General features: G+C 35.9%; 1 protein-coding gene across 1 annotated transcript in view; it reads left to right on the plus strand.

Moving 5' to 3' along the window:
• LOC308222796 (adhesion G protein-coupled receptor A3-like) overlaps positions 1–21,024 on the plus strand; it is a gene marked incomplete at both ends in the record, with an annotated part of 288,746 nt that overhangs the window by 253,268 nt on the left and 14,454 nt on the right. The window contains one exon of the mRNA XM_080621161.1: positions 3,894–4,039. Within this exon, the coding sequence (XP_080477287.1) occupies positions 3,894–4,039 (146 nt within the window). The remainder of the gene's footprint in view (positions 1–3,893; positions 4,040–21,024) is intronic.

A 21,024-nucleotide genomic window follows, 5' to 3' on the forward strand; every position in this document is an offset into this window, starting at 1 on the left:
AGGTACTGAAATTTATTGAAAGAGCACATACAGCATCTTCTCACTGCTGAAAGCATAATCTTCTATTCACTAGGCTGGTACTTTTTCCCAAAGATAAAAGTTCTAAGAACACAGGAAATGGAAAAAATTAGCCCAAGGTAACAAAATTCTTTTACCATATAACTGCAGTTATTAAATAGGTTTAGGTGCAATGCTGTCTTGCTGTCTTCAATGCATATGTCCTGACAGTTCGTTCTGTACCATTTTGCCTGTCAGTGGAAAACCTTCTTATGTGAAAATGGGTCATCACTTAAATATATTAAATCATAGTCCTTGTTTTTAATGGGAAACTTGACTCTTCCCCCACAATTTTATGTGAAATGCAAAATTCCTACTTAGGGTGAAAATAGTTTTAATTGAACACTGCATTATTTAATTTTCATCCATGTATTGGCTTCTTAGCCTTTACAGAGTTACAAATCCAGTAATAATATATACACAGATAAATTTGTACCTTGAACATTTAGTGCATAAACCTAAGCTTTACATTTACTAACAGAATTAAGTGAGTTTACTGAACAAAACTATCTTTGTCCTGTTCCGCTTTCTGTTGAGCCTTATCTTTCCTTTCCATGTCATGAGCTGGTATCTTGCGTATCTCTAGCATAGAGCTCAGATGTCTTCCTGACTCAAGAGAGCTAGAAAGAGCTGGTTCCGCTGAAGGGGCAAAAGAGCATGCAGCCACAGCCTCTGAGTGCAGCAATGAGGAAAATACATCTCCATGGCATGACTGACATCACTGCGAAGATATAAAATCATAGAATCATAGAATAGTCAGGGTTGGAAAGGACCTTAAAATCATCTAGTTCCAACCCCTCTGCCATGGGCAGGGACAACCCACACTAATCCATTTCACCCAAGGCCTCATCCAACCTGACCTTGAACACCGCCAAGGATGGAGCATTCACAACCTCCTTGGGCAACCCATTCCAGTGCCTCACCACCCTCTCAGTAAGGAATTTCTTCTTTATATCCAATTTAAACTTCCCCTGCTTAAGTTTGAACCCGTTACCCCTTGTCCTGTCACTACAGCCCCTGATGAATAGTCCATCCCCTGCATCCTTATAGGCCCCATTCAGATACTGGAAGGCTGCTATGAGGTCTCCACGCAGCCTTCTCTTCTCCAGGCTGAACAGCCCCAACTTTCTCAGCCTGTCTTCATACGGCAGGTGCTCCAGTCCACTGATCATCTTCGTGGCCCTCCTCTGGACTTATTCCAACAGTTCCATGTCCTTTTTATGTTGAGGACACCAGAACTGTACACAATACTCCAAGTGAGGTCTCATGAGAGCAGAGTAGAGGGGCAGGATCACCTCCTTCAACCTGCTGGTCACGCTCCTCTTGATGCAGCCCAGGATACGGTTGGCTTTCTGGGCTGCGAGCGCACACTGCCGGCTCATGTTCATTTTCTTATTGACCAACACCCCCAAGTCCTTCTCTGCAGGGCTGCTCTGAATCTCTTCTCTGCGCAACCTGTGGCTGTGCCTGGGATTGCTCCGACCCAGGTGTAGGACCTTGCACTTGTCATGGTTAAACTTTATAAGGTTGGCATCAGCCCACCTCACAAGCGTGTCAAAGTCCCTCTGGATGGCATCCCTTCCCTCCAGCGTACCAACTGAACCACACAGCTTGGTGTCATCGGCAGACTTGCTGAGGGCGCACTCAATCCCACTGTCCATGTCACCGACAAAGATGTTGAACAAGACCGGTCCCAACACCGATCCCTGAGGGACGCCACTCGTTACCGGTCTCCAGCCGACAGCACATTTCTTTACCTATTATTATTAGTGGATGAATAAGAGTAAAAGTTCTCATCCAGAAAGTGTATTTTGTTATGAAAAATGAGAAACAAAATCACAAAGAAAGGGGTACCCTTTCCTTTGGAATTTCATATAACAGCTCACCCTTGCAAATTCCGCATTTTTGTTGTGTCATATATGTTGTATCTCCAGATTGCCACCATTGTCCTTCAGGTCTGTCAGTCCTGGTCCTCTATCATCAGGATATATTCTCTTCCTGTAAGCAGGAAATGTAAATGCATTCTTTTTTGGGAGAGACAAAGAAGTGTATTATTAAAGAATTAGAACAGAAGATGATAACATTTCTGTCTCTTGTCTATGTTTGTGCAATTTGACTATATATCATAAGGAATTGAGCTATGGAAATATGAGTACACTGTGAAGAAAAGTAATGTGACTAAGGTGTGGCATACAGTGGTGGTTCAGTTCAGTTCAGTTGCCTCATTGAAAGTTCAATAAAATTGTTTCATCATATTATTTTTAGGAATCTTATTCACTTAGGTGGCTGATCATTTCATATGTAGGTGCCTTCTCACATGGAATTCATCCCTGCTGTTCATATTCTTATGGACTCTGGCATACTTGCATAGAATAATTACAGAATATATAGTGCAGTGTCATACTGAAATGAGAAAGAAGTTATTAACCAATCTCTAGAACTTTTTCAGTTCTTTCTCATTTTTCTGCCTTTCTTTCTCCCCCTTTCTCCTTCCCTTCTTCTGCCTTCTGCCTTGCCCCTTTCACTTGCTCTCCCTCCTCCAGTTCATATTCATATTCACTGTGTCCCTACAGAAATGCGTCAAGCTGCGTATGAAGTAAGTTCAGACAGCACTAGCCACTGAACTGGCAACGTCTGCCAGCTGATGGTACAAAGTTGTCTTATTCTCTTATTTCTGCTTCTGTTACCTCAAGCGACAATACTTATGAAGGCTTTATACTCCCTCGTCTAATGTGTCAGACAAGTCCCAGAGAAAAATTACAAAGGGCTTTCTAGTGATGATATTTGCTGCTATCTTCAAGTTTTGTGCTATTTTACTAAATATAAACAAAATCAATGGATTTTTCTTCTTTACCTATCAATTATTTTAAGTTGAGCAAGAATGAACACGGGTTCAAATAAATCATTATAATGAATTTGTGTTAGCTTTATTCAGCAATTCTCTGTATTCCTTAAACATTTGTGTGCTTTTCAATTATAGCAGTATTTTACTTGTCACTGCAAAGTGTCAGGTTATTGCTTCAAAGGTAACCTCATTTTGTATAATCAGATGGAGACTGAACTGGAGTAATAAGGCATTGAAGATTGGCTAAAATTCCAATTACTGTTTCCATAGTAATGACTAACAATTACTAAGATAACAAAGATGTTAGTATTCAAAAGTGTTTATACTTTATTTTACTTTCAATGATAAACACATCAGTTTCTTGGAAACAAAATTATAATAACACTACTAAGAGTTTGTATTTCCTTTTAAGGGAGGATGCCAAGGTCTGCCATTTAATTTTAAAAATTGTATGGCCATGTTTATAAATTCCTTAAAATATGTCCTGAAGAAATCTGGTTTTAGGCAAATAGCACTGATCACATTACAAGAAGTCAAGCTTGGTTATATACAGCTGAGAGGGAACTACAGCAGGATATTCCTAAAAAATGAAGGAAATAACAAGCAAAAATGCTGACCTCTCATTGATTTTTAAATTGCATTGTTATGATAAGCTAGCAAAGCTTAGCACATAAACTAAGCTTTGCATCACTTTAAATTGAGGTGGAAAAAATTGTAATTAATCAGGTTCTTAGAAAATAAATGTCTTTACAGTCTTATTTTCATAATGTACCATCTGGTATCACAAATATTATCAATGATAGATTAAATAACAGCTTCCATCTGCTTATTGAAAGTGTTTTCCCTAGTTAGATATAACCAAACAGAAAGAAAAAACTAACGTACTTACAAATTCAGTTTAAAAAAATATGTTTGCCTGTATAAGTCTTCTAAAATTTTTGTTTTACTGATTCATTTACTAACTTGTTTAACTGTCTTCTCTTACTTTTAGGTTGGCATAGTGCTACATTATTCTACACTCTCTACTATGTTATGGATTGGAGTAACTGCCAGGAATATTTATAAGCAAGTCACAAAAAAGCCTCAGCCATGCCAAAACAGTGACCAACCTTCTTATCCAAAGCAACCACTACTCAGGTATGGAATATTATCTTTTTCTTTTATTTTAAATGTATTTCTAAAACTGATAAATTTTAAGCTTTCACTTTCATTTCTGTATTCTTTACTTTTTTTTCAGACTATAAATAGGATCCATAAGGAATTGAGTCACTTAGGTGTATCTACAAATCTGAATATTTGTTGTATGCTAATAGTTAATTGTAGTCAGGGGATGCAAATATGCAGAACTGGTACTGGCCAGGTTCATATACCTTTATCTAAGCAGGAACAATTCAAATGTTTCTGTGGTTTCCTATGGAGGAAAAAATACTCCCTTGCTTCCGCATTAAGGCATTATTTAATCGTCAGAAACTACTCTACAAGGATTCTCCCTTTGCCTTCATCTATTCTTCTGTAACTCTTGCCCACACTTGTATTGATAGCCTAATAACCTGATAGCAGCCTCACTCATTCCACATCAGAGATCTAATGCTATTACAGGAGCGACTGAAAGTCTGGACTCCCTGTCAGCTTTCTAGTTAGAGCAGACTAGTAACATGTGTCTGACAGCATGGCAAGTTTAATGTAATAAGAATTTTAACCAGATGCCTATGAGATGCTGAAACTTCAAGCCAAAATAATCAGTCTGCATAGGAAAAAGTACCCCAACTTGCCACAAACTAGAATTTGTAACCAAAGGCATGAGAAGATTGATTCATCTTTTTGACTGTAGCTATCAAAAAATCAGGTATTAGCCAAAGTTATATAGTTGCCCTGTATAGACTTTGGAGGGAGTCTGAGACAGAGAAGAACTTCCAGAGAACAATTCCTCCCATTTGTCTTAAATGTTTGTGTGAGGACAAGATGAATTGTCTTATGGAGGTGCCTCTCTTTTTCCCATAGATCATGGAAAAACCTGAATGGTCTATTCAGACTAAAGACCTCAATTTTATAGTAAAGGACAGGAAATACGAATTCTAATTTTTACGCCTTTGCTGTAAAAAATCCAGATTAGTATGTTCTTTTAAACAGTCCTAGCTTATTTTATTTTGAACTCAAAATGTTTATTAAGTATCATTTCTAGATGGTTGTGTAAGGTTGTCACAACTTGTTAAAAATCTATAGGAAGATGAATTGTGTTTTGCTGTCTGATTCCGCTGAGTGAAATCTTTATTAACTTGATTAGTTTTCTGCTTTTTATAACATTTTCTTTTTGGAGATGAAATTGATAAAACTTAACATAGAATTTATACAGTGAAAAGCCATATTGAACAGTAGCTTTGTTAGGTGTAAGCAAGAGGATATATTTTCACTGAGAGTGCCTAACTTTGCTAATCTGTGATTTACTGTAACATTCCCCACAGATGAGAATTCCACTGTTTTGGTTACTGGTTCATAGCAAAATGAATTAACCAGTTTTCAAATGCTGCAGCATGGCTGTTAAGGTAGAAAATTATTACATCTTACGTGGACCCAGTATAGTGTATGCTCTTAAAATTCAAATCTTGTTTGATTTGGAAAACAATAGACAATCAGGTTACAATAATGATTAATTAGAAACTTTGTTGTAATAGTCATGATGAGGTTCTCCAGCAGTAAAAGTAAACAGTAGGTATTTTAATTTTAGTAATAGAAATTATAAATGTCCTTTCAGCTGTAAGAGAACATGAGTATAGTCATTTAATAACTAAGTAAAATGATTCTAAGTTATTTTTCTCACTTAGGGCACCATATGTCCTAGAGACACAGGCACTGAAATGTCTAATATGATTTCATAAAGGCTAGTACTAGATTCAAAGTAATAAGGATCAATTTCATTTCATGTAGAAAATAGACATAGTATATGGAAAATTAAAAATGGCTTTAAGCAAGAAAACGATGAACCCATAATTAGTAATTGTTCTTTTTAGAATGATAATGATAATTTTTCTGGGCCTTTTAATTTCTCTGGATTTAATAAAATTTAAATCGAAATTATTCTGCATCATAATATTTCCAGAAAATCCATTTTAGTTGTGTACATTTCAGTGTAGCCATTTATAAGTAATGTTTTAGTTAGACAGCGTTCTAGTATCTATAAGCTGATGCCAGCCTTTACACATATTGTGCCTCAGGTTCAGAGGAGATAACATCACAGTTTGTCCAGGTCTGGTTTTAGGTGAAGGAGTACTAATTTTTGTCTTCATTTGACACCAGTAGATAGCTAAACAATATTAAATTTGTTCAAATGGAGGCTAAGTTAAGCTTTTTAATATGTCAGGACCACCAGTTCTATGAAGCATATTTCTGCATATGATCTTCAAGATGCTTTTAAAAAGAGGTACTTTGTCAGTAATTCAGGTCTGTAAACCTAGATTGACTTGTGTTCAGGTTTTGTTGAACACAGATATATGAATGTGTTCATCAAGAACTGTACACTTTGCTATTCTCCTTTGGTCTTTTCCAGTAACAGATGTATATGATAGACTGGGTTTCCAGTTTACATAAGTGTTTTTATATTCCTTCTATATGCACTCGCTGTATGAGACATAAGGATATCTTTTGTGAGTCAGTAAGTGGGGACTACTGCCAAAAATCAATACACAAATCTATGACATGGAATTTACCAAGAAATTATAAAAATTCTCTCATCAAATTTTTTTCATGGAGCTTGATCCACTCTGAAAAGTAGTCAATACAGTGAAAATAAAAAAAAAAAATATCTTAAGGAAGACCTTAGCTGTTAGTAAAAAAGGACCTTTGCTTGTAACAGTTGCTTCAATTTCTCTGCCTACTTGTATGTTTATTTCTTTCTGTTCTAGATGCAGTGATCAAGCAGTGTAATTTTACTGAAACTTGTTCTTCATGTTAATATGATTTTGAATATTGCCTCTTTTTAATCATATATTATATGACACATCACATATGTTATAGATGATACACTATATGTATTTTAGTATCCATATTATACATGATGTATGTATTTTGTGTTAATTATAAAGTTAAAGCTCTCAGGGCCTATCACTTTGATAACTGGAATCAACTTTAACAATTCTGACATTTTTCGCTAGATGTGCCTGGATGCTAATGAGGTGGATCAAATTAATGCATCATTGAATTCAACAGATAATGAAATTACTTCCTGTAAAATATACTCTCTGGTATTCTTAATAGAAATAAATAATTTTGTCTGTTCATCCTCTGTGGACATTTGTTAAACCTGGCAGAGTTTGGCTTCTGACTCATCTGAAGTCAGATTCTGCCAGCCAGGACAAAGGGGCATTCAAGATTCAACTATTACTTGCGATGTACAAAACTTCTCATCAGCCCAAGCTGAGGTACAGGTAGAATTAGTTTTGTACCTGATACATGCATGCAGTTTTCACGTTGTGCCCTGTGCACATAGAGATTAGAGAGGAGTACAGAACAAGCAGAAAATATTTCTGAAAGTTGCTGTTTAAATTATTTCTTTCCAGAAAGATAAAAAAAATATATACTTCTGTGATTTTTAATAAGATTACTGAGCACAATTGCACTATAAACATTTAAAATAAAAAGTAGATAAGCTACAAGCTTGGCCAGACATTACTGTTAAGAAGACAGATAGTTAAGGTACCTTTCATCTCAGGGTTAGGTACAAATATGTTTCCTAATTTCCTTCATCCTCTTTTATTCAATGAACATCTTGCAAGGTAACTAATACGGCAAACTTCAGATTACAGAGTCCAATATCCTACATCTGTCATGAAGAAACATCAATATGCATAAATAAGATTGCAGAATGAACTGCGATGTGGATAACAGATGATGTCATTGTGTCTGCTGAACTTCATCTTGTTTATATATCTAATATATTTTGATAAGCTTTTTAAAAGGTTCTTACTAAAGTTGTAGGGCTTCTAGAAAGAGTACCTCATGCAGTGCCTTTGAAAAATTGTATATCTAGCTGTCACAGCAGTTTAGGAGTGGATTGTGTGCACTTCCATTTGTATTCAATGTACTAGGCTTAGTACTGTGGCTATTAAAACTGAACATTGAGAATTTTGGGAAGATCATAACTCAGGCAAATTAGATCAGTTTTTAGCAGCACATTCTGAGCACCTATAGTCAGTTATGCTGGTTTCAATTCCATTCTCTTATTGTTTTCAACTTTGAATAATTTTAATAGTGAAGTATAATTTTTAGAATAAGACAGCTGCTTGCATATTTCATATATTTTGAACTGTCTTATTTGTTTTATAGAAACTGCCCTTCAACTTGCACACAGAGCAACCTAGAAATAGTATGTGAGAACCAAAGTGGTTTAGTTGAACCTGCTAATGGATGTGTACATGCAATATATATGTGGATGTGTCTGCTATTCTGCGTGAGCTTATATATGGGCAAGTTTCTGAACATCACCAATATACTTCCAGAGTACCAAATCATCATTCTTGGAGTGGAAACAACAGGGGTCTTCTTTGTGAGCTATGTTTGTAATGTAGTAATAACAACCTATACTCTGATCACATGGATGTGCAAGATGCTATAGTGCTCTAGTTGCATCCTCCCAGTCTGTGAATGTGGCAGCAGATCTTCACAGTCATTCCTTTGCTCATTATTTCTCTCAGCTACCTGAACATTAATCAGTAGCATCCAGCTAAACAGTAGCTAAGTATCTTTGTGACATTGAATTATGTTAAATTCTTTCACTGCAAAAAGGAGAAACCATGTTAAACTTGCAAATCACAAAAACCCTCTCCTTCAGGTGGTGTCAACCAATCCCATGATGACCCTCTTGCCCCTCTTGCCTTGCAGTGAGGAGATTTTACAGACTTGCATTATACCAGAGGGGTCATGGCATCTGCTTAGTGCTTTGCTCACAGTGCTAACCCTGCTTGTCTCAGCATGAACATTTAGATGCTTGATCTGAATTCTAACAAGCTTGAAATGAACTCGTGGGCACAAATGGACCTACTGCTATGTACTGCTGCATTTGCCTAACTGCAGGTCCCAAGAGAGCCTGGCTAGAAGTGTTGTGACTTCCATCACGAATTGAGATGTGGCAATTTTTACTGATAAAAAAAAAGTTACTAATAAAGCAGCTATCTCTTGAATTTTTGTTGCATGTGACAATATTCATGATCTTGAAAACTGATATATGAAGGTAAAAACATTCCAGTTATAAAGACTAAAGACTTCTTATATTTAGATATTTAAAGAATGGTTATGTCCTTTATCAGAGAAAAACTCTAGAATAAAAAGAACTAATAGGTTCTAATATTACTGAGGTTGAAAGGGCCTTCAGAAAATTATCTTTGTTACTGTCAGGATCTAGAAAATTTCCCCTATCAGTTATAAGAAGTTGGCTGTAATTTATTGAAGCATAACAGCAGTGTAATGGGGATCAAAATTTGACCATGATAACAAATTCTCTATAAAATGTCAAGTTTGCCAAATATGTCATGTCATTTTTTTGGCCATGTTCTTTTTTGGATCTTGAGTGTGAATCATATGAAGCAAATTAATTTACATTCTGACAGACACAGACATTACTTGTCCCCTTGACACCAGCAGCTCTGAAATGCAGTTAAGTTCTAGTGCATTTTTCATTAGCACTGGCTTTCATTAATTCATGTCTTCTGGTATCAAACAATGATTGAGACGGAGGGAGAGAGAGAGAGAAAAAAAGAGGTCAGATGAAAGGCATCAGTTACAGTCCATTGTTTTCTTCTTTATGGTATGCCCTGAAATATTAATTCCTGTAATCTTGATCCGTGGAATCCCATTTTTCCTTCCTGCAGCAAACATAACTAACCAGCTCTACAAAGTTTAAATTTACATCTGACTATCTCAAGGGATTACCTGCCTATTCCTTAAGAACTCTCTATAGTTTGTGTATGTTGAAATAAATGGGAAATGCCACAGGGCAATTCTCAGAAGCCCTGAGGAGATCTCTGTAGTTTACTCCTTAGTATTAGAATAGACAATTCTGTCATTGGGGAGTAAGTGAAAGTGATGTCTCCCTGCAAGTAAGGTCATCACCAGTTGAATGAACCATGGTACAGTAAGTAAACAGTCTCACTGAAAATCTGCTATGTCATGCTCAAGGAAGTTGGCTCTAATTTAAATACTTGATTGCATCCTTCACTTAGAGGACAGAATATTTTGATGTGGGCAGGGTCAGTCATCAGGAATTTTAACTAGTGTCTCTGAAATTATTATCAATACTTCTTATTTTAGTTATTGGAAATCAAGTCTAGAATATTGTCTTTTCCAATGTATATTTTTAGATAATTTTCAAATTTTGCTGTCATTAGTTTGATTCATTATTGAAAAATGGAAGTTTTTTCAATCCTCATGTATTAGCAAGGCCACTTAAAGCCTCAGTAGCATAGGTTCCTAAAAAACCCGTAGTGTATAATAGCTGCTTTCATACATATTATCTGCAAATCTCTATTCCCATGTTTCTTGTTTCAATATTTGTGATATTTCACAGAAAAGAGAAAGGCCATATTGCTGAAATACCTTTTTTAAAATTTTTGCATTTGATAAAAACTGAACACAGGAGAAAGCCATATTTTCCTTCCAGCTGCCGTTTTGGTTTTATTCACAAAAATAAGACTTACATTCAACATAAAAATAAACTAGTATAATACTATATTGGATATAAAAATAATCTAAGGATGAAAGCCATTCCATAGCTTTAGCTTGGTTTAATTATAGAGCTCAGATTTTGAACAATGCTGTATTCTGAAGCCAATTTTAATAACTGACATTCAAAGATGATACAACACAACTAATGATGTAACAATACACCAGAAATACTGATCTTATCAGACTGTACTGTGTCATATCAGCCCACCAATTTAGGCAAGTTCTCAAAAAAAATCCCAAACCCTGAAACAAACAAGCAAACAAAAGGACTGTAGTGCTTAGCCAGAATGACCAGAAAGATTCTGCTACCTGAGATACAATAAATAGAGATGACAAAAAAAGATAACCTTAAAAACAAAACAGGCAGTTTTAGTCTATTCATCATGAATAAAAAGGATTGCAGAACCTAAAGGTGCCTAGAAGTTGGTTTGATACTTTAGGGACATACTGATATTACAAGCTACTTAATATGATCATTCTTAAAATGCTGATATATGGTCAAATGGAGTCATGGATTATAGCCAAAGCCATTTTATTGCTAGCTACCAAAGTAACTGAAAGATCTGCAGTGGAAAAGGGTATAAAATGGTGACAAGGGAAACATTTTCATAAATTTATTCTTATTCAACTTCAGCCTGAAGCTAAGTGCATTTCCATCATATGTGGGAAAATTACCTTAGGTCAAAGAAAATGTTTAAATCAGCTTTCAATTAATTGTTCCACACAAGAACATTTTCAGTATATATATATATAAAAAAAAAAAATACTAAGGAGATTCACAGTAGCAATATATTGTCAGGGGTACCCTGGGAAAGCTGTTGCACTTTGCATAGGCCATGTAAATATTCATTGCAGCTGGCATTGCATTTCCTGTGTGTGGTGTCATAGTGGGGGGTTTTTTCCTGGCTGATCTGAAGAAACAGAAGTGATTAGAACTTCGTCTCTCCACCTTCAAGGCGAGTGACTGAATTACTGTGTTATTAAAATCAAGATGGTAACAGACCCACCTGCTTTATTTTAGTTTCACTTCATCTGGTTTGTAAATCAAGACTCAAACTGGAAGAATTTTAAAAGTTCGTTTTCATGTCATAGTTGGCAAAGTTATTCTTCAAGTCTGACCTGAATGCACTATCAAATGCTTTAAGTGAATGATGCCTGGAACAGAGGTTCTTCCTTGATTGTATCTCATTTCAAGAGAATCTTGCAATTAAACTAGAAATAGGATCTTGTTACCGCCATAATTTTATGACTTAAGGTACAGGTGAAATGTGTATGATGTTGACACTTTCCAGAGTAAAAATCCAACAACACCAAATCTTTAGGAGATGTTCAAGTAGAAGGTGAAGTTTTATCCTCTTTGTTTAAAGAACAGTGCTTGAGCTACTTAGTATAGATGAAAAGAAATGGTTTATGGTTATTGAAAAGAAACATATGTCAACTTATTACTTGTTGTCCCTGCCCATGGCAGGGGGGTTGGAACTAGATGATCTTAAGGTCCATTCCAACCCTAACTATTCTATGATTCTATGATAGCAAGTCAGGTATTCAGGCCTCCGTGGTTCAAAAGCTATTGACAAACATAGCCAGAAAAGAAAATTACACCTGGCCATTTAATGAGGGAATTATGGTCTTGGGATTTAGAAATTTTAGCTATGTGAGTTATGGCATTTGCAAGCTTGCAAAGTTATGAGCTTCAGGGGATCTTATAATGATTACTATGACATTTTCAAGTTTGAAAGGCTGTAACTGCAACATGCTGATCTGCAGAACTATATTAGATTGAATTTTCAGATGCTTTTATCATGAACTCCCATCTAGGTATTTCCTGGAAATTCAGAATTCTTGTTACACTATTCCTTGCCTCAACACTTTCTAGAATTTGAGCTAGTCATATACATAATTGTATTGGATAAGTTAGAGGGTAGAGTAAGTTTGATAAAATGCTCCATGCTTTGATATGCTGCTCCAGGCAAAATGTAGAATGCTGATTGGATATTTTGCAAGTTCTAAAATCCTTGAAGATAATATATTCAAACTCCAGTGGGGGCTTTGTAGAAAACTTTATCAGATTTGAAAGAGCTAAATATTTTCTCAGATGATTCCTTGGTGTCGTATAGATTAAACCTGATTATGCAAAAAAGCCGTAAAGAGATATGAGTAAGATAATTTCAGATATGTTTATTGCCGTGGTATGTCCAAAGAACTAAACATTCTCATCTGCATGAAGTAATATTCACCACAGTTACAGAAAAGGCTATCTGTGGATGACTGTACTCATTTATTTTTAAGAAATTTTTAAAATGAAGAATTTGGGTTTTTTAAATAAAGCCAGAATCATATTAGTTACTAATTTTTTCTTACGAAAACTGACATGTGAGAAAGCTGGATCTTAACCTTGTTACAGGACATCTCTCTTTTAAGTGGGTGTTCGTATACATACAGTTTAACTGTGATGAAAATGGTAATGTTGCAAGAAAACTGGACATTTGAACTATGTTGTACAGACTGATAAACTACAATGTCATAGAAACTAGAGCAGTGCAGGCAACCAACTAGTGTACTATAGAATTATTCCTTAATGATAACTTTAAATGCATGGTTGTAACATTTCAGAATATTCTTTTTAATAACTAATGGAAAAATTTAAGAAAATAAAAATATATTCCTTGGACAAACAAGACTGGTGAAATCTACAGATACACATATTACATTGAATATGCTGAAGCATATTTAAATATAACTGTTGTAAATTCAGCTTCAGATCCAACTTCTGTGCACACTTCTTGCTAAATATATGTGATAATCTCTGTTTTATGCCTTTTTGGAAGAAAGGCTTAAAAGTTTTGGGAGGAAAAGTTGCATTAGATTAATTCACTTTGGTTTGAGTTGAAACCATGGAAAAACACACGTATACTTCTGCTGATCTCCTTGTCCTTGTGCATCCTAAATCATTGAAGTCCATTACTGGAACTGTGGATGATTCTTTTCTTTTCAACATAGCTATCCTTAAAAATTCCAAATGAGAAGACATTAGGGAAAATCATACTTACAATTTAGAGTAACAATGTTTAAAGTTAGCATCCTCCTGGGGTATGACTGAGTAATTTTAATTCAATTTTCAAAATAGCATAGACCAATTTAGAAATTTGAGCAGGCTTTGGACCAATTTTAGATATCCTTCAACTGATAAGACTGTAGTAGTGAAATAATCTTCAGGAGTCTATCAGTTGTAGAGTGAAAGGCAGCACATTTTTCAAAGCTACATCTCATACAGCAGTGGCTCAGGGTTTTGCCTTTTGGGTTTAGCATCACTCTTCCTTTTAGCATAAACAGAAAAATGAACCACAGCAGCTAAGTTAATGCAGGCTGGGAAATTAAAGGTGCCGATGACACCACTTTGGAATTTTAATATTCTTAGTAAAGAATAAGGTACGTGTAAGAATCACTTTCGGAGTAGATAGAACTATCATATGTTAGATTAAAAACCAGCCAGTGACTGTTGGGGTTAGTGTAACATTTTCTGGATTGATTACTTCAAAATTACCTACTGTGGAGTTCCTGCAGCAGTTCATAGATGATCGTAGAAAGAAGGCAAACCATATCTGTAGAACAGGTCTTATACATACATAATATTTTTTCACTGCTGTTTCTACTGAACACTTTAAGCTTTATATTTTTTCCATACAAAAAATACAATTCTAGTTAGCTGAGTTACTCAGAATTTACATTCTAAATTTCCTAACTATTGATCTTCTGATTTTTCAGCCTTTGTCTTGCACCATTATAAAGTACTTTGGTTTACAGAGGCAGTTGAACAATTACTGGTGCAGAGCAGGATACATTGTAAATGAGAGAAACTCAGTGGAATGACTGAAATATAGAAATTGAGAAGTAGAGGAGTTCGAGGAGTACATGAGGAGATGAAATTTTGTCTCAGAATAAAATAGAGCATCAGTGTGAAAATGACACAAAAAATGTATCCAAAGAATCTTCAAAGAAAACAAAGCAAAGCACGAGTCTTGTAACAAAGTGCAGACCTACATACAGACCTTGGGAGAACTGTACGAAGTCTGGGAGCTCAGTCAGAGAATTAACACAGGACAGAAGAAGCCATGAAGACATCTGAGATGGTGATAATATTGATAAACGAAATGGAAAGGGAAAAACACTGGCCTGTGACAAGGCAAGAAACAAGCAAACTCAAGTTGTGAAATCCATCTGTGGGTCCTGAAGGAGCTGGTAAATGAAGTAGCTAAGCCACTGTCCATCATATTTGAAAAATCATGGCAGTCAGGTGAAGTTCCCAACGACTGGAAAATGGGAAATATAACCCCTGTTTTCAAGACGGGGAAAATGGATGACCCAGGGAACTACAGACCAGTCAGTCTCACCTCTGTGCCTGGCAAAATCTTGGGGCAGATTCTCCTGGAAGGCATGATAAGGCATATGAAAAGCAAGGTGACTGATGACAGCCAGCATGACTTCACGAAGGGGAAATCCTGCCTGACCAATCTGGTGGCCTTCTATGATGGGGCTACGGAACTGATGGACAGGGGCAGAGCAGTTGATGTCATCTACCTGGACTTGTGCAACACATTCAACACTGTCCCACACGACATCCATGTATCTAAATTGGAGAGACATCAATTTGATGGGTGGACCACTTGGTGGATAAAGAACTGGCTGGCTGGCCACATGCAAAGAGTTGTGGTTGATTTAACCATGCCAAGTGCAAGGTCCTACACCTGGGTCAGAGCAATCCCAGGCACAGCCACAGGTTGGGCAGAAAAGAGATTCAGAGCAGCCCTGCAGAGAAGGACTTGGGGGTGTTGGTCAATGAGAGACAACATGAGCCGGCAGTGTGCGCTCGCAGCCCAGAAAGCCAACCCTATCCTGGGCTGCATCAAAAGGAGCTTGACCAGGAGGTCGAAGGAGGTGATCCTGCCCCTCTACTCAGCTCTCGTGAGACCTCACTTGGAGTATTGTGTGCAGTTCTGGTGTCCTCAACATAAAAAGGACATGGAACTGTTGGAACAAGTGCAGAGGAGGGCCACGAGGATGATCAGGGGAGTGGAGCACCTCCCATATGGAGACAGGCTGAGAAAGTTGGGGCTGTTCAGCCTGGAGAAGAGAAGGCTGCATGGAGACCTCATAGCAGCCTTCCAGTATCTGAAGGGGGCCTATAACGTTGCTGGGGATGGACTATTCATCAGGGACTGTAGTGACAGGACAAGGGGTAACGGGTTCAAACTTAAACAGGGGAAGTTTATATTGGATATGAGGAGGAAGTTCTTTACTGTAAGGGTAATGAGGCACTGGAATGGGTTGCCCAGGGAGGTTGTGAATGCTCCATCCCTGACGGTGTTCAAGGCCAGGTTGGACAGAGCCTTGGGTGACATGGTTTAGTGTGAGGTGTCCCTGCCCATGGCAGAGGGGTTGGAACTAGATGATCTTAAGGTCCTTTTGAACTCTAACTATTCTATGATTCTAAGTTAGGTAAAAAATTTATTACATATTTTAACAGTTCTTATCTATCTTCTGTGATTTCAGTTTAAACCTTATACCTGATATTTCTTAATGGGATTCTAAATCACCTCCCTGGTGGTGAGACACATCCCTTTAAGAGGTTCCACATTTGAAAGGATGGGAAAGGAAAAAAAGTATATCTGTCAGTACCATCAGAAAAATACTGGTATTTCCTATTCTGTTTAGAGCTTGACTTTCTGGACTCATACGATTTTGCTTGAAACCCTTATCCTAAACTTTTTTAACAAAAGTTTTAACTCCTTATTTGCAATGGTAGTTGTAAACATGAAAAAAGAAGGAATACATTAACTCAAATCAATTGAAAGTTGTGGACCCTTACTGCTAGTTAGGAGTGTTAATAACATTCATTTGAGGTTTAAAATGCATTAGTAAAAACATTCTCTGAAATTGTCGAAGACAGGATAATAAAAAAGTTTAGGTTGCAGTAAAGGGTAAATAGGTTGATATTAGAAAAAGATTTTAAACTATGAGACGAGCTGACAACTAAAATGAGTTACCTAGGAGGCTGTGGAAACTGTCATAAGCAATTTGTTAACACAGATTAGATAAAGCCAAGCCAGTCATGATAGGCTTTTAATGTGACCCTGCCTCAGAGCTTTTGAATGGATTGGATGACCTCTTGATGTTCATTCCCACCCTACAATTCTGTTATTCTTAAAAGAAGCATTTTTCTTAACAGTATTCTCATTTTTCAGACCTTTATTTACTGCTGAATTCCTACAGCCTTGTTGGTCTTGTGAGAAATTTTTGTGTTTCATTATGCAAGCAAATTCTGACAGATGACACTTTGAAACTAATACGTTCCAAATATGCCTTCAGTATTTGGAAATGTTATGAGTCTTGTAGAAACTGGCTGCTGATCCTCCAGGTATTTTTATTCAGGTACCATGTTACTATATAAAACACAACAAAAAATTAGGCCAGCTTCTGCTGTGGAACATCCACACTGACAATGGGTTTTCACTGAATCACTGGGAGTTACTCATAATTAATCACAGGAAGATTTTTATTCATAGATGGAAATTATTGCTTATTGCTACTTTTAAATAAAATTCAGTAAATTCCCTGGAATTTTAATGATACAGATTAAAATAATTTAAATATTTAATATTTAATCTTAGAAAGTAGAATGTTCAGATTAAACTTTGTGCCTATACAGATTGAGTACTCAGATAACGAGGTGATATCATTATTATTGGATCATACTTGGTATTCAGGGAATAATTCAAGATTTTAACAGTTTATCTGAAAGTGAACATTGGCTTGGGTTTTCTGTGAAAGAAAACCTGAGCCCACAAGATACCTGACTTATTTATCTATTGATTTTGAAAGGTACCTAGTTATTATCTATTGATTATGTGGTAGGAAAACTATGATTACTGAAGATCATTTGTGTTTGCTTCTCAGTATTTATAAGCAATGCCAAGAAATTGGAGATTTCAGATATTTTCCTTCAAATCCTTCACATTTCCTACATGTGATTTTTGTGGAAAATGTATGAAATGTAAGAAGTATTTCCCTGTTCAATATGCTTTGACTGGTAGCTATGCTTACTACAAGTAGTTACATCAGTTTATATATGTAGTTCACCAACAACATTATCCGCAAATGTATGCCTATAATTCTCTTATCAGATAATTTCTTCAGATATATTTATTGCCTTAGTTTATCTGCTAGTCTTTTACTTTTGTGGTCATTAGTTTTATAGGTTGATTATAGAAGGTCCCTGAATTTGTGATATTTGCTAACTATGTGACTCATGGGTGGTCAGTCATAGGATCTTGCTTTTTCTTCATATTACATGAGTTTACAGACATCTCCAGAACAAAAATACACATACAGGCAGAGTTCATTTCCGAGAAATATTTATGCATACTACTTTGGAATTGGATTCCTGGGATTCCTAATGTCAATAAAACTCGTTTGCATGAATCAGAAAGATAAGGAACAGGAATAATGGGCAAATTACTACCACTGTTGTTTTCAGAATAGCTACCCTATGCTGATTATAATTCATATGTAAGACATTTTGGACTATTTAATGTGGCATAACATATCTTGTTATTGTCTCATACAAGAATGACATTAAACTTGTCTACTTATACAGACTCTTAGCCTTCCATTGAATAAGCAAACAATTAGCTATATTCCCTCTTCATGCATTTAAGATGTTTTTTTCCAACTAGAGACAAAAATTTTTGTGGTTGTGGCATTGCCAAATCTGATAACAATTATCATAGCAAAGCTAGGCAAAGATAGGCAGCCTTTTGACCTGGAAAGTTGAGCATGAGATGTTCTTATGGTTTTGTGAAGATGGCAATAACTGCTAGTCATACCTTTTCAGATCTCATGTTTTCTGCATTACTAACACAGTAACGTCCTGGAAATAGCATGTAATTTCTAGCTTTTAATTAATGTTTCTCAATTATTATTTATAAAGATAACTCTCCTCTATCTCTGCTTGTCCTTTTCTTTCAGCGTTTCATGATCACTTCTGGCTGAGTGCTCCAAGAAACGCTGTGATTTTTTAGAAACCTACTCTTTGACCTTTTTATATATGATGGAAGAGCTTTGTTTTTGCTGCTGGTTAAAGTCTGGGATAGGGATCACCAAAAATAGATTTCTGTGTATGTCAGTTTTTAAACAACAGGAAAAAGCAAATGTTCATGCCATCATCATATATATAATATTTTCCGTAGCTCAACTTAGTTAGACTAAAACTGACAACAGCAAAAAACCTCAGTATTAAAACTGAAAATCAAGATTGATACTCATGAACTCATGCAATTGTACCTTTGTTTCTTACTTTTCAATAGGGTGAATTAAGGAAAAAATGTCAACCTGAATTTTTATCAATAAATCTAAATCCCCATGGAGTCAAGTTATTAATTAAATACAGTTTTTCTATAAATTAATAGCAGAGTAATCCGTAATCATTCTTTTATGTGTAGTATTAAAAGAGAAGGCTTTTTGCTACTCTGGATTAGCATATTGAATTACATCCAAAGGAATGTGAAGGAGAAGGTGTTCCAGAAAGAAGCCAAAAGTCTAAAACCAAGAGGGAAAGTTACTTCCATCATGCTTTCATGCTTCACTGCTGCTTGTTACATTTAGTAAGACTTACTTGGCAAGATTTTAAGTTCTTTGCTACATGGATATCTGATAAATTGGAGATTGTAGAAGTGGATAACATTGCCTAAATCCTAATACAAGATTTTCTCTGTGAAACCAAAAGTAAGCTTTTCCAACCCTAACTATTCTATGATTCTATTTTTGCAAGCTGTAAGGATGAAACTTCACTAAGATTCTTTAGAGTACAGATTAATTTCTGCAAAAGAAGAGTGCACTTGTTTAGTACAAAATCATGCAAGTCGGCATCTTCACTCACATGGAGCTTGACCAAAGCCAGTAGGATCGCTTGTGTAAGTGATGGATGTGCAACTTACCTGATACAGTAATAGATTTTATACATAGCATAATTTTTTCTTTTGTTGCAACTGTTCTTGGCTGCATTCAGAGCTGCAGGCATTGTTGATGTGATGAGAAGTGGGTGTCTTTCTGACCTCAATCATGTCCTGGCTCAGTTACATTTTAATAATGCACTGTACTCTTCTAAAGAAGTCTGGCTGCAGACAGATATTCTTCTAACTTCAGGAATTTTCAAGTTATGGTCACTTACCTGTGAATCAAGTCTACTCTGAGTAGTGCATATGTTTCAATTTACAGAATGTTATAAACTAGAAGAGCAGTAGGTTTAAAGAGCCCTTCTCTCATCATTGACAGCTAGTGTGGATGGACCCTCTTATGATTGAAAAGATAACAGTGAATAGTAAGTTAATCATAGAATCAAAAAAATAGTAAGTTTGGTGGAAACATCTGTAAGTCATCTAGTGTAACTCTTCACTCAAAGATCCAACTTAAGAGTTAGCTCATTGCCTCATCTAGTTTTTAAAATCTCCAGGGATCTTATTTCTTCCTCCCATCCTAGTTCTGTTTCCTTCTAGCTTTCATCTTGAATGGACCAAAACCATGAAATGTAAGAAATGTAAAGGCTGTAGCCTAGGCTGTTAATTATTGTTCTAGAAAAACATCCAAATACATTGATTATTGCTACATGGGTTTAAAATTACTTGATCCCGCTAATAGTAAAGCCAAAAAAAAAAAAAAAAAAAAAAAGGAAATGCAGTTTTCTTTCAAAATAGCAAAACTGAGGAATATACTACAGTACTGAAATACATGAAAATTAAACTGTCATTACTAAGGATTCCTAAGTGGAAAATGACAGGAAGTAATAAAATGTGCTTTAAAAAAACATTGGAATACCACCAAATTACCCAGAACAGCAGTTATTCACAATTAATCAAAGTAATAGGTTTTGTATTTCTGTTTTTTTCAGTATGAATCCATTGAGGTGTAAGTAGTGGTTGTGTATGCTACAGATACATGTTCCAAATATGGCCAGCTGTAAAATTGTATTATTATTAATGGGAGATGACAACATTTTCATATGTCTTCTTATTCTGAAAAGGAAATCAAAGTCAATATTTACAAGTGATTAGGTAATAGATATTCAGGAAAATACCTGGTTGGAAAAAAATTTGACATGTTTCATCTGAATAGTTTGGGGGTTTTACTTGAGCTATATTTTGCAGCTTCACATTTTAAATTTCTGGTGCATAAATTTTCTGTAACTCTGGTCTTTGTGGAGTGCAAGTGAATTCTTGAGTCAGGCACTCTAGTCTGTTCAGCTGCTCTTTGTAAGAACAGAGGTATTTTTTCTCAGCAAGTGTTTGTGAACAAAGACAATATGAGGACAGAAATATAAAAAAAAAAAAAAAAAGAAGCCCCATGTTTAACTTAGG

This window comes from Psittacula echo (assembly GCF_963264785.1).
Source record: "Psittacula echo genome assembly, chromosome: 6".
NCBI classification, from domain to species: Eukaryota; Metazoa; Chordata; class Aves; order Psittaciformes; family Psittacidae; genus Psittacula; species Psittacula echo.